General features: G+C 34.9%; 1 protein-coding gene across 1 annotated transcript; it reads right to left on the bottom strand.

Moving 5' to 3' along the window:
* Window positions 1–13,538: 13,538 nt before the first annotated feature.
* LOC131619319 (histone H1-like) lies at window positions 13,539–14,648 on the bottom strand. Its single transcript, XM_058890431.1, has 2 exons — window positions 14,380–14,648; window positions 13,539–14,262 (listed from the first exon to the last, which is right to left on the bottom strand). The coding sequence occupies exons 1-2, from the start codon at window positions 14,563–14,565 to the stop codon at window positions 13,627–13,629; spliced, it is 822 nt and encodes a 273-aa protein (XP_058746414.1). The 5' UTR covers window positions 14,566–14,648; the 3' UTR covers window positions 13,539–13,626.
* Between the last annotated feature and the right edge of the window lie 669 nt (window positions 14,649–15,317).

The following is a 15,317-nucleotide window of genomic DNA, read 5'->3' as shown; positions in this document are numbered from 1 at the left end:
TCAACACTACTAGACTTCTAATTTTTTCTCTACCCAAATAGCACTTCCCTACTAGCTTCTTTTGTTGTTAGGCTTTATTTTTATAGTAAAAAGGGTTGAGTTTGTTCTTAGATTGTATTATAGTCTCTATATGTAATATTACTTTGTTGTTGTTTGGATGTAATATGGCATCTATTAAAATTTGTAGATATGGTTGCATTTGAAAACATAAGACAACTTCTACAATTATAATCTTAATTTTATTATTAACTATATGATGTATGTCCAATTTGAAGGTTTCATTGTCCAGCTGCGGAACTTGGATGATCACTTGCCTCTTTCTGGCATTATTGTTGGAAATATTGGAATGAAATTTGGAAATGCAGCATATAACAGCATGGATAACGGATTTCTAAGTTTTGACCACGTATGAATGTACTTGTATTGGACATGGAAAAATAAAGAGTACTTGTATTAGCAAAAACATAAAGGGTGTGCTTGGAATGAGAGAAATAGGAAAGAGAGATTGATGAAAGAGAGAAGTTGTAAAGAAAGTCTACAACCATCTTGTTTGGCAAGAAGAGAAATACAGAGGAGAAAGTAAAAAACACATGGGACCCACATAATATTCTTTCTTTCCTATATAGCGAAGAAAGCATAAAAAAGAGGATTTTTTTGTTTTTCCTTTAATACCCCTCTCATTCACATTTATTGTACGATATTTACTATATATAACGTTGTTGCTCATTCTTTTATCACATAAGTAATGTTTGTGGTTTTTTTAACATTTAACTATATATATATATATATATATATATATATATATATATATATATATATATATATATATATATATATATATATTAAAATGAAGATTATATATAAATAAATAAATATATTATTTTTTATAATTGATATTAAAGTTATATATAAAAATATACTTTTTTTGTTTTTGTGATAACACACCACAAATTATTTTAAAATTATTTTGAGAAGGGTATATATGTCCATGCATAAAATTATATAACCTCTTTCTTCTCTTTTTCTCATCTCTTCCTCTCATAATAAACAATACTTCAAATCTACTTTATTTTTCACCTATTTCTCTCTTTACAACCTCTTTCTTATCTTTTCTCTCTTCTCACTTTCTTCCATATGCCAAACATAGTGAAAATTATTAAATAACATTGTCATAGCAAATAGTATACATTAATGGTTGTAGTAAAGTCCTATCAAATCAAATACATACAGGTTTTATACGAGTCTCAAGAAATTGCTACAAGTTTTAACTAGCCTTTGTTTGGAATAGAAGAAATACAGGCGAGAGAGATATGAGCGAGAGAATAAGGAAAGAAGTGACACACTTCTTCTGTTTGGTGGAGCAGAGAAAGATGGAAGAGTGATTAAATTCATGTAGGACCCACCCATTTTTACTTATCTCCAAAAGTGAGAAGAAATTGGAGAAAACACTAGCATGGGTCTCTTTTTCCTTATTTATCCCCTTGTCTTATCTTTACCATCATTATTTTTCTATTTTTCTATTTTTTTTATTCAAGGCTATTTATGTCTTTTCAAAAATAGGTACACTTCTATCTCTTCTATTTCTCTTACTAGTATATCTACCCGTGCGAGACACGGGATAAAAATCCATATGTTAAAGAAACATTTTATAATTACATAATTACATAATAAAATATAAAAAAGAGAAGAAACATTTTATAATTGCATATAGTTTTTAACATTTCTATTTTTTTAATATTACGACAATAGATTTAGTTAAATATATTTTAAAAAGTAACCAAACACATTAAAATCAATTATACACCTTATAATAAATAGGTTTAAATTCACTTTTGCTCCACCTATTTGATTTGTTTATTATATTATAAAAAAATAAAAAATAAAAGTAATATTAAAATTTTAAATTAATTATTTTGTTGATAGAATAAATATTTTTTTTAGCTATTTAACTTATTTTAGAAATAAATTAATTTAAAGAATAATTAATTATTATTTGATGAAATAATGAATTATAATTTACAAAATAAATTTTAACACAAGCGGGACTTGAACTCCATTCCCAAGAGATACATGTGCACTAAGTTGTCAATTGTGACAATAATCAGTTTGTTAAATCAGACCCCAAACTATATTTTTATTAATAACTCAAGAAACTCATTCCTACCCAACCAATTCCCAGCTTCAACACCTTTTTCTTCATAAGTACTACTACCGCTTCAAATGCAGAACAACCTCATTGCATGCCAAAAGGCCGCCGTCACTGTCACTGCATCAACAAAGCCAAACGGTTTAAACAATCAATTCATAATAAATAAATATTTAATAATAATAATAAATAATAATAATAATAATAATAATAATATAACAATGTCATCAAATCTAAACACTTCGATTTCCAAAATTTTCGTAGATCTCTTAACTCATAATACAAATAGAATTTAATCACCATTGCACCTAAATTACGAACATAAATGATTTGATGCAGAGGATCAAAGAAGAAAATAGGATCAAAGAATAAATTGAATATATACATAAAATATTTCTCCAATGTATTTTGTGTTGTATACATAACAACTAACTCAGTATTCACAAAGAATAATTGAATATATACAATAGTAGAATGAATATAGCTCCTAAAGCATGGTATGATTTACATATGTTATGGTTGACATTGTAAAGCATGGTTAAGTATTAAAATGCAGTATGTCTTCATAACAGATAAGCAAAATATCTAATTCAGGTTTATCATTTAAAGCAAGCTTAGTCACACAGTGAAAATAGTTTTTATTGGATTTATAGTTATATGAAACAAAGATATATGATAGACTTATATTTGGTTAAAGCTTTGCAGTAATAGAAATATCGAAAAATGAAAGTTCACATGATTAATATACTATGATTAATATCTGATAGTTTACTGCATCACTTGACTCAGATGTAGTAAAGATCATCTAAATTTGACATGAATAAAAAAGATCAATAAGTTTAGCAATACAGTAAATATCACGAAAATTTTATATGAAAAGATTAAATACAAACTCATATCGGCCTTTGAAATCATACTGCACCAAACAACTATATACATTACAAACCATACATGTTCACGAATACAATTGGATGTGTGGGTTTCTTGCCGAAAGAAACCTATTATTTTGACATTGTTTTTCACAATACTAACTAAATTATTGTGTTCCAATTTCAATATTAAGATCATTTCCACGTTCTAGTCTTCAGCCTATCAATATTAAATGAAAGAACCTCTTCATTTCTATGTTCTAGTGCATTCTAAATTAAAATTGAAGTATAGAGGAAGACTTCAAAGTTCAAGAAGCATCTAGATAGTTGTACATGTAACAGAAGCATAATTTTACCTTCCCTATCGTCGTTCTTTTGACTTTGCTAGATTACACATTATTCTATCTTGTATTTACAAAACACTAATCACACGTGGTAGGAAAAACAGTAAATACCTATAAGATGTAGAAAAAATTCAATCTATTTCTCAATGTCGATAGGCAGAAAACTTGAAATTCATGGTTTCTTGTCTCATCTCATATGCCATAGAACATAAATAAGAATTATATGGAGAAACATACTGAAACGAAGAAAAATCAGGTGCAGTCAAAACCTGCTATTATACTATTGTTTATGTGTGGCCACATTCTTCAACTATTATTGTTGGATGCTCATGAGCTTAGTGAGACAAGAGCTTCAAGATCCAGCCTTAAACTGCTACTACATAGTTACACACTCTTGTTTAAAAGAGTCTCTTCTAAGTGTATGAACCAAACAAACCTTAATTGATTAACCAAAGAACAATAGGTGATCGATGCTGCATGATTGATCAACAGACTTAAACGGAGAAATACCATGATCAGTCGAATTATCCATAGTAGCAGCATTTTAAATTTAGAATATGCTAAAGAACCAATTCACATGTTGATCATACCAATTTGCTCACGGACACAAACCATGTTAACATCCTTTCTGTAACTGCTACATTTGAACATATTTTCAAATTCACAAAACATTAAAAGTTTGACACACACTTTTTCTTACCACGCTAATTAAATTGTATCAACTATGAATTATTGGCACATAACCTTCTTTTGAAACTTGCACTCTTACAAACAAAATTGGTTACTCCTATAACCTCAATAAACATTCCTAATTGGAATTTTAATTCAGGTGGTGCATCAAAAGCACATTTTATTGCCCCTCCAAAGACAGTCAGCTTTCACTTGATCAAAGAAAGTGATTAACCATATCTAAGATGTCTGTAGAGAAGCAACAATAAAAAATTGCATCAAATAGAAGAACATTCAAATACGGTTCTATCAACTGAACTGGTTGATTAGCTCAATCTAACAAAAAATTAGATTTAGAGTTTGAAAGGTTTGATAGGATTTATGATGACGAACCCCTTAGGTTCGAAAAGGATCCAGAAGAACCTCATAGTAGGATGAAAGCTCAAGATCCTCTCGAGGAGATCGACTTGGGTGAAAATTCACTTCGACGACCAACTTATGTTAGTGCAAAAATGAATGTCGAAATGAAGATTAAATTGACTCAGCTTTTCAAGGAATACAAAGATTGTTTTGCTTGGGATTTTAATGAGATGCCTGGTTTGAGTCGAACTGTGGTAGAACATCAATTGCCATTGAAATTGGGACAAAAGCCAGTAAAACAAGCTCCAAGAAGATTCGCCCCAGAAGTCATGGCGAAAATCAAAGTAGAGATTGAACGACTTTTAAAAAGCAAGTTCATTCGAACTGCAAGGTATGTCGAATGGTTAGCTAATATAGTACATGTCATTAAGAAAAATGGGACACTTCGGGTGTGTATAGATTTCAGGGATCTGAATCGTGCTACTCCCAAAGATAAATATCCCATGCCTGTGTCTGAAATGTTAGTTGACTCAGCTGCAGGTTTTCAGTATTTGAGTATGTTAGATGGTTATTCAGGATATAACCAAATTTTTATTGCTGAAGAGGACATACCTAAAACAGCATTTAGATGCCCAGGTGCTTTAGGTACTTATGAATGGGTGGTGATGTTGTTTGGTTTAAAAAATGCAGGTGCCACTTATCAACGGGCAATGAATTTGATGTTTCATGATTTTATAGAGCATTTTATGCAGGTTTATATTGATGACATTGTAATAAAGTCGTCATCCGAGAATGACCATTTGAACCACCTTCGACAATCCTTTGAAAGGATGAGGAAGTATGGTTTAAAAATGAATCCTTTAAAATGTGCTTTTGGTGTTCATGCAGGGGATTTCCTTGGTTTCGTGGTGCATAAAAAAGGCATTGAGATAAACCAAAACAAGACCAAGGCAAGTTTGGAGTTGCAAGCGCCAGACACAAAAAAGCAGTTGCAATCATTGTTGGGGAAAGTTAATTTCTTTAGGAGATTTATCTCAAATTTGAGTGGAAAGACGAAGCTCTTTTCATCGTTGCTCAAACTCAAGAATAATGATGTATTCAAATGGGAAGAGGAACATCAATAGGCATTTGATCAAATCAAGGCATACTTGACGAAGCCTCATATTTTAATACCCCCAAATAGAACTAAGAGCATGAAACTATACATAGCTGCATCTGATTCGACAATAGGGAGCATGTTAGCCCAAGAAGATGATCATGGCGTTGAAAGAGCTATTTATTATCTAAGTTGAATCTTAGTGGATGCGGAAACTAGATATTCTGATATTGAAAAGCTATGTTTATGATTGTACTACTCATGTAATAAGTTAAAGCAATATATGACGCCTGTTGATGTGTATGTTTCGTCTCATTATGATATTATTAAGCATATGTTATCTAAACCTATTTTGCATAGCAGAATTGGAAAATGGGCGCTAGCTTTAACTGGACTCTCTTTAACATATGTTCCTTTGAAAGCTGTGAAAGGTCAGATAGTAGGTGATTTCATAGTTGATCATGGATTGACCGATGTATCAATAAATATGGTCACTCAGACTATGTGGCAGTTATATTTTGATGGTTCCAGTCATAGAAATGGGTCAGGTATAGGGGTTTTGATTATATCTCCCCAGGGCATACCTTCAACATTTAAGTATAAAATTAGTGAAGCATGTTCTAATAATGAGGTTGAATATGAAGCTTTGATTACAGGATTAAGAGCTCTTTTGGACTTAGGGGCTATTGAAGTCCAAATAAAAGGGGACTCTGAGCTTGTTATTCGACAGATTACAAAAGAGTATAAATGTATTAAGGAAAATTTAATCATTTACTATGCTTTAGTAATTCAATTATTGGAGAAATTTCGTGTGGTGCATATAAGTCACGTGCCTAGAATTGAAAACAGTGCAGCAAATGAGCTAGCACAAATTGCTTCCGGATATAGAGTTTCTAAAGATCGACTGGGGGAATTAATTGAAATCAAAGACAAAGAAGTCGAACGTCACTACCCTGCTTTGTCAATAGCAAAAATTAGGGGGGATATGAAAGTAAAAACGAAGGTTTGGAAATTCATGAAAATGGTGAAATTTTTGCCATTGACAATATGACAGATGCTAATTGGCGAAAACCATTGATACAGTATTTAAACAATCCGGTTGGGGTGACTGATCGGAAGGTTAAGTATAGGGCTTTGAGTTATGTCATATTGGGGAATGAACTATATAAGAAGACAGCTGAAGGTGTTTTAATGAAATATTTAAGTGAAGCTGAAGCATTTATAGTTATATCCGAAGTACATAGTGGTGCTTGTGGAGCACACCAATCAGGCCATAAGATGAAATGGCTTTTGTTTCGACGAGGGTTATACTGGCCATCAATGTTAAAAGATTGTATTGAATTTGCAAAAGGGTGCCAAGAATGCCAGAAGTTTTTCAGGTATTCAACATGTACCTGCCAGTGAATTACCTACAATAGTGAAAACTTGGCCGTTTCGAGGTTGGGCTTTAGATTTAATAGGAGAAATAAAACCTGCTTCGTCTAAACAGCAGAGGTATATTTTGGTTGGGATAGATTATTTTACAAAATGGATAGAGGCTATTCCGTTGGTGAGTGTTAATCAAGAAAGTGTGATTGATTTCATGCAAAAATTTATAATTTTTAGGTATGGGATACCAGAAACCATTACTACCGACCAAGAATCAGTTTTCACTGGTCGAAAAATGAAAGAATTTGCAAAAGAAACAGGTTTCAAGTTGTTGACTTCGACCCCATACTATGCCCAGGCCAATGGACAAGTCGAAGTTGCTAATAAAATTATTATAAATTTGATAAAGAAGCATGTGGGGAGAAAGCCAAAGAGCTGGCACTAGACACTCGGCCAAGTTTTATGGGCTTGTCGAACTTCCCCAAAAGAGGCAACAAATACTACTCCATTTCGTCTAACTTTTGGACATGATGCAGTCTTGTTGAAATTTGTCTACAATCAGCTAGGATTCAAAGACAAAATGATATGGCTGTAGATGAATATTGGAATTTAATGTTGGATGAGCTAATTGATTTAGACGAAGAAAGGTTAATAGCCTTGGATAGACTTATAAAGCAAAAAGAGAAAGTGGTGAACGCTTATAATAAGAAAGTGAAGACAAAATTGTTTGCTTTAAGTGACTATGTTTGAAAAGTCATTTTACCTATGGATCAAAAAGATAAGTCTTTAGGAATATGGTCACTTAATTGGGAAGGGCCATTTAAAATAGTGCAAATCTTCACAAATAATGCATATGAAATTGAGGAATTAAGTGAGGACCGTCGAATCCTGTGGATAAATGGTAAGTATTTGAAGAAATATAAACCAATACTTTAGGAGGTAACAATTGAAATTTAACAAAAGGAAAATATAATTGATAATGGCTCAATAGCCAGTTAGTACATTTGCATATCATAAATAAATCCATAAATTACAATGCTAAAAAGTTAGAAATTCACTCTTAAATCCTTCTAAGGCGTTGGACTCAAAGTCAAGCTTCTGGTTGAGTCAAGCCAAGCTTTGCTTCAAAGAGGAAATGTTTTTATTTAGCATTAAAGCTTTTTCTCCATGGCTGATACCCTTCAAAGCTTCTTTGTTGATAGTATCAGACAAAAGAATATCCTCAGATAGAGCCAGACATGCTTTCTTTTCCTCAAGAACGAGAATTTTTTGTCGAAGCTCTGCAATCTGGGCTTGGTAGTCAAAGATTTCATCATTGATAGGCTTTTCTTTTTCAGAAATTTTTTGGATCTTATCTTGAAATTCTCTAACCCTCTTTTCAGAAGCTGCACTAAAATCCCACTCTCTATCCATTTCAAGAGCCTTGTTCTTCATTTGTAAGTCAGTATTTTTGCGTGTGACTAAGTCTCGCCAAATTTGGTTGAAGTAAGCTTCAAATTTGAAGAAGTATTGGGCTACATGATTGGGAAGTGGCGCTTTGAGTATTTGGTCCAACATTTTTCTTATTTCGCCCCCAAGAGAGTCAGATTCTTCTAAAACGAGGAGAAACTCAGGTTCATGAATATGACCACGAAGGTCACAGATTAAAGAAACTATTGACGCATCGATTTCAGATTCTGGGATAAGAGTCTGAATAGCAGTTTCCTGAACCAAAGAAGTATCCCTAAACTTTTGAAGTCGCAGCAGAGCCTTTGAAGGGTTGCTCTTTTTCAGATTCATAATTTCTTCTTGATTAAGAGGATTGTCAGAGGTATTTTCTTCAGGATGATTGATTGGATGAGTTTGAAGGTTGGTTTTGAGAGATGTGTCGACTGTGGAAAGAGTTGGCTGGATATCAGCATGGGTTTCAGATGGCGAAGGAGTTGGTGGAATTTGTGCAGAACTTTGAAGGTTCGCCTCCTGGGTAGTTTGGTTCACTAGAGGAGTAGGAATAACAGTTGTTGCAGATGTAGGTCGAGGTGGAGAATTGTTGGAAGTAGTACCACTCCCAAAAGCATCTATTTTTTGTGGACTTGGAAGAGAGTTAGAAGAACTCTTGACGGTTGCTTCATCTTTTTGAGGAGAGTCGTCAACAATCACCAAGGGTTTCTGTGAAAAGAGTAACTCATATATAAGACAAACATTCGTCAAAAGAAGACCAAAACAATAACAGGATGATTATACCTCAACATGTGCCTCTGATGGTTTTTTTACTCCTTTGGGAGGAGGTTTCTTGGTGTTTTTAATAGTCTTCTTCTTTTTTGACGGTGTTGGAGGATTGGAGAAAATTTCACTTTCGACAGGTTGTGGAGGTTGGATCTCCTCTAGTTCATCTTTCACAATCAACTGAGAAACAAAGTTTGTTTTTTTTTAGTCTAAGAAAGGTAAGGAAATAAGAGCCATTTGAGGAAAACATACCTTTCGTCTTGTGGTTGGTTTCTTGGGGGGAGGGCCAGTAGTAGTCGAAGCCGCTTGACGTTTTTGCCCCTGAATTGAACATTAGTTATTAAAAGATAAAAGAGGATGAGTAATGTCAGTAAGTAGCCAAAATACCTATTTAATGGTAGGGTCTTCGGCTTCGTTGACAGGTTCGTCACCAGAGAGATCTGAAAAGAATCAATGATATATGTGAACAAATAAGGAAAGTCAATATGATAAATATGGGTGAGGAGAAGAAATATACCTCTGAAGAGTTGATCCTCCAAAATGTCATAGGCAGTATTTAACCTTTCATATAAGTTGGTGTCGAAAAGGGAATAATAGATGTTCCACCACATTTCAAATTCCTTTGTTGTAAAATAAGAATTTTGAAAGGTAAAATTGGGAAGTTCTAAACTTTGCCTGCTGAGAAATTTGAGGCAGTCGATATGCTTCTCAGTTGTGAACTTTCGACCAGACCAACATATATCAGTAGATCGACTATAGAAACTCTTTGGCAACATTTGGCTCAGGCCAAATTGTCTGGAGACTAAGTTTGGTTGATAACTGGTAAACCCATAACATTTTCCTGTTGCTTCAATACGGTGTGACAAAAGTGTATGAGTTAGAAATGCAGCCCAAACACCATTCAATTGAGCACGTAGTGTGGGGGTGTCACCGGGGAAGATGGCTCTAAACCAAGTGGGCCCAAAGCACCTATTGGAAAAAGGGGCCATGGACGGAAGAAAGACTTTGCATTCTGCAAAAAGTTTTACAAATTTGAAGAAATTGGTGCGGTTTGAATCGCACTGAGGAGTTTGAAGAGCTAATTTCATGCCTTCGACTCTTCTATCATGAAGGACCTCGAGGATGGCTGGCGAAACAGTGAAGCCCAAAGCATGTTCAAACGTGGCATTTACCCAGTGTTGAAGAAGCCAGTAAGGCCCAGATAATGAAAGTTGTTTTGGGAGTCTCAATGAGTCGTTTAATTCTAAGAGAGGCTACTCCCAAGTTATAATAAAGATAGGCAAGCAGTAACTTACCTAAAGAGATCTTTCGAACCTCGTGAATTTGGATCGCCATAGGAATGTAAGCTTTAGCTATTTGAAGGGAACCTGGGCAAAAAAGATAATAAGACAACCAAAAGGTCAGGAAGGCGACATGCTCTTCGTCTGACACTTCAGAAGTGCTTTTGTCATGATGAGTTTGGATGTAGCTAGTGATGGTGGCATTGGCGAAATTGAATTCCATTTGAGTTGGCAAGGTGGGGTCAAAAACTTCTCCCATAGGCGAAAGCCCTGAGATAGCAGCCATGACAAAGAGGGTTGGGGTCATCATTCCACAAGGGAATTGAAATGTGTTAGTCGAACCTTCCCAGAAGAAGAGTGACGTTAACAACATACAAGAGTTTACCTTATGAGCATGCCTGGAGATTTGAATTGCGTCAAAGATGCCTAGTTCTTCCCAGAGTTGTTGTTTTTTGGCTTGAACTTTGTCGAGCCAAGCAAGATAGTTTTTGTTGCCAGGAGGGGGCATCGAACGAAAAACCCTCATAGCAGGATCCATGAACTTCAGATCAAGTTGCCTTTGCTTCTCAAAGGCCAATGGCATAGTCGGAGCATAAGCAGGAAAGAAACTTTGAACTGTTTTTGGATGAGTACGAGTATTTGGGTACGGACCAGAGAATGCAAGGATTTTGCCAGATATTTGGAATGGTATAAGCATCTGGTTTTTCCAGATTGCAGTATTAACTTCGCTTGCAAGTATAGGAGGAAGTGTTGATATCCCTTTTTCTTCTTCTTCTTGGGTAATGACAAGTGCAAGAGGGTTAGTACCAGTAGCGGAAGCATTAGTGTTGGACGCCATTGATGAAGAAGTGTGTGTGGGTTTGAAAAGCTCTGGGTCTGCGAAGAGTTTCAGAAAGAAGAAGGAAAATAAACTGAAGGAAAAAGAGAGATCTTTTTATAATGAAGAGTGGTGATGTGATGACATCAGCGAAAAAACGTTTCAGAAACAAATGTCATTTCATTGGTTGTTTTTGGGAAACGGTGAAAGAAAGTGGGAGAGTGGTTAAAGAGCCCACTACCTAGGGTTTTAGGTCATAATTAATAACCTGGGAAACTGAAATATAGTGATGGCGTTTAGTGTAGTCGAAATCTGAAGAAAACAAAATGCCACTTTGTCTCTAAAGTCGAAAGCAGCCCTTTTGGGGGGGAATTTGTTACCAAAGATTTCGACTTTACCATATTTAGAAAGACTGAGGAAAGGCGAAAAGAGAGCTTGGTCGAAGAAGGTTCGACACAAACTCTAGCAACGCTCTGTCGAAACAAACCTTTAGAAATTTCAAGTATCAAAGCCTAGCTTCTAAGGTTAGTCGAAGTCGAAGAGGCGGGAAAGAGGATTGGCAGTTGTTGGCAGTTTTACATACTGAGACACGTGGAGAAGTTTTGTTTGATATCTTGTGCATGGTAGTACACGTGTCATCAAGGGGTTACGCAACTGTCAGAAGCAGTTATTTTGGGAATGTCTATTTAAGCAGAAGGATAGGATCGTTTTAGGGGTCCATAATTGTTTACACTTTTTGATAAACTCAATCTCTACACTGAAAATGAGAAACGAGTACAATCTGAAAATGTATGTTTGTGTACCAATTTACTTTTAATGAAATCATTTACACCCTTTCCATTTAATATCATTTTGTTTCCATCACTTTTTATTTTGCATTTGTTTCAGTTAAAGTCGTGCCACTTGTTTTTCTTTGTCTTTACTTCAATTTCATTAACTCTGTTTGTCTTTATTACGTTCAAGTGGGTTTTTATCTTGCGTTTATTACATTCAAAAGTCATTTCTTGTCCACTTTCTATCATTCATTAAGTTTAATGTGTTCACATTTAGTTAATAGTCCACAACAAATCATAAATTAGCACTTTGGTCTGGAATATTCTAGTTGATTCCGCAAGAGTAACCTTTAAAAAGGAAACTAGCGATTGTTTATCATTTTTCTGGGTAAACAGTACCCTACAACTTCGTCACCGAGAATGCTGGGGATGGCTTTTAATATCCTCCATGTATGACCTTCTCAATCTGAGATGAAAGCATCAAAGCATAAATAAAAATTATTACAATTTGAATATAAAGAGATCAATAAAATGGAAAATAATAGTAACCCTTTTAGATATGAACTCTCCAGACGGAAGTGGGCGAACTGTAACAAACCGACAAAATCAAATTCAAAGATTGAACATACCTGATAAACTTCTTCAATGGGTACGCTGAAACAGAACCGGTGGTATTGACACGCCGGCGGTTTGAACATCTCGACAAAACCGGTGGTAAATTCCTCTTCAAATAACTTCCATGGCGCCGCGTTCAAACGTTCACAAATAAAGTGAACACCATTAGTAGAAATAAAAAAGAGGAGAGAAACACAACAACCACCACCGTGTATCTCGCCGACACTAGGTTGGAGGCGATGTCAGATCTAATTTGTCGAAACTTGTCAAAATACTCTTCTTGTTTTTTTCTATTGTATGATATTTCTCTCATAACAAACCAATCATAAAATCTACTCTATTTCACACATTATTCTCTCTTCTCTCACTCTCTTATCTACTTCTCTCTTTACAACTTCTTTTCTAGACAAAATACACTCTTATATTATATTGAAGAGGGAAAACTTGTACTACTAGAATGTCATGTCAAAATCATAGCATGCCTGCTATCACCATTTTTCGGTATAATATTTTTAAGCAAATTAGAAAATGGAACTATTTTTTCTTAATTTAAGCTATTTCTCTTTGCAGGGTACCATAAAACCATACAGTAGGCTAGCAGATTATTTCTTTTCACCAGAAGACATAGTATTTGAATGTAACTAGAGTAGTTTCAATTGTTAGTGGATCACCTAGTATTTGAAGGACACTAAATTCTCAGCAAATTGTTCAACTTTAGTCAATTCTAACCATAATACCAACATTGAACATTTCATCTTCAATAATGAAGTTGAAAACTTCATAGACGAGTTAAACTTCATAAACTTGATTGAATTAAACTTTATATGTAAATTTTAGTCAATTTTCTTTATTTTACAATTTTTTTTATCGTTTAAAAAATACTAAACCACAAACACTGAACCACAAACACCGAGTTATTTAGGTTTTAAATAAGAATGTATGATCATATAGTTCTATCATGATTAATTCAATCAAATGGAAAATAAAACCAGAAAGTTATAATGAACTATATTATATAAACTAATAGTATTAAACAAAAAACAACACAAGAACTTTACAATGCTAAAGCTAGAACACAAAACTCTCATTTCCTTCCACCTCTCTTCACCCCGGAAGCCTTCTTTGCAGGGGACTTTACACTCTTTGCTTTCACACTCTTCACCGGAGCTTTCTTTGCAGCCGCTGCTTTCTTAGGTGCGGTCTTCACAACAGCAACTTTCTTCCCTGGTGTAGTCCTCGTCGATGTCTTCGCAACCTTTGCAGACTTTGCCTTGGGCCTAGCAACAGTTTTAGGCTTTACAGCAGCCTCGGGCTTGATAGCAGCTTTAGGTTTCACAGCAGCCTTGGGCTTGGCAGCAGCTTTGGGCTTGGCGGCAGCCGCTTTGGGTTTGGTGGTAACAGATTTGGCCTTTGAAGCAGTCTTAGGCTTGACAACAGCTTTAGCTTTAGGCTTAGCGGCTGTCTTAGCCTTCACAGCCTTCTTGGCAGCTGGCTTTGCTTTCGGCTTGGCAACTGCTGGCTTCTTAGCCGCTGCAGAAAGCTTGAATGAACCTTTCACCTTAGCAAGCTTTCCAGAAGCAACGTTCTTCTTCAAATTTTGGAGCAATAGCTTCTTGAAGTTAGCAGGAAGCTGTTTGTGTTTCTCTTCAATGAATTTCGCAATTGCGTATTGGCTCGAACCATTCTTCTCCTTCAACGAAACAATTGCATCCTTAATCATCTGCAAATCAATTAAACCAATCAAAATTCAGATTCAATTGAAACTATAATTCCTGACGAAATAAAAAATTAAATACAGGAAGAATTATATAATAGTGAATTGAATTGAATCACGAACCTCTTCGTAAGTAGGATGTGAAGCAGGGTTTCGTGGCTTGGAAGCTTTTTTAGGTTTGGATTCCTTGGTTTTCTTCGTCTTCCCAGCTTCAGCCTTTGGTTCCTCCACTTTCTCAGAGGCTGGAGGTTCGGCGATCGCTGGCTCAGCCACAGGTTCAACGGCGATAATTGGTTCTTCGGTGGCCATGGGAATAGATTGAAAGGGATTTGAAATATAGACGAAGAGAAGAGAAGAGAGTGTAATAGTGGAAATTGAAGAATTTTTGTGTGTGATAATTTGATGGGAAATGGATGGTTTAAATAGTGAATTGTGTGTGGGGTGATATTCGATCACTTAATTCTAATTGGTTCAGAGTACCCGACAAGGATCGACACCTTCTTCTAGTTTAAATGCCAGCCCTTCGATGGGGATGCTATCAACGGTTTGCTTTGATTGATCGGTGGAGAGTATGAAAAAATGTTTTGTGATTTAGGAGGTGTTGGTAGTTTTAGTTGTGCTTTTGAGCTGCATTCATTTGGTCATAACTTGAGTTGTGGTTCATGGAATTTGATGATTCTTTTTACAACTTCTAGGATATTTCATCAGCTTTCTAACGAGTGTTTCAGATTGAAGAATGGATTGCTGGTCTCGGAGAATTTTGGTTTTGAAGGCACAAGGGTCATTATTAGGGTTTTTCATGATGTTATCCATGTTTTTCTCTAATTCAGGGGATGCTTTCATCAGGGATTTGTTTAATCCACACTCCTTATGATAATAGGTTAACTGAGGATTGTATTACATCCAAAATTATGAAAATTGGTTGAGATTTGAATGTAAAACAATTGTCAAAAAGGCCATTGAAGTTGAACAAATTCTACTAAACAACCTATGTTCCCAAATATTGTATGTAAACCATGTAGAACAAATTTGTTACTCATATTATGTAGAATTATAATTTA

Source organism: Vicia villosa, linkage group LG1 (genome assembly GCF_029867415.1).
Source record: "Vicia villosa cultivar HV-30 ecotype Madison, WI linkage group LG1, Vvil1.0, whole genome shotgun sequence".
In the NCBI taxonomy this organism is placed as follows: Eukaryota; Viridiplantae; Streptophyta; class Magnoliopsida; order Fabales; family Fabaceae; genus Vicia; species Vicia villosa.
This window is presented reverse-complemented; position numbering and strand designations above follow the sequence as displayed.

Bases quoted from the DNA above. Each gene is read 5' to 3' on its own strand.
- LOC131619319 (XM_058890431.1), bottom strand. From the start codon at position 14,565: ATGGCCACCGAAGAACCAATTATCGCCGTTGAACCTGTGGCTGAGCCA. The intron at 14,263-14,379 runs GTTCGTGATTCA...ATTGATTTGCAG, and splicing joins CACATCCTACTTACGAAGAG to ATGATTAAGGATGCAATTGT.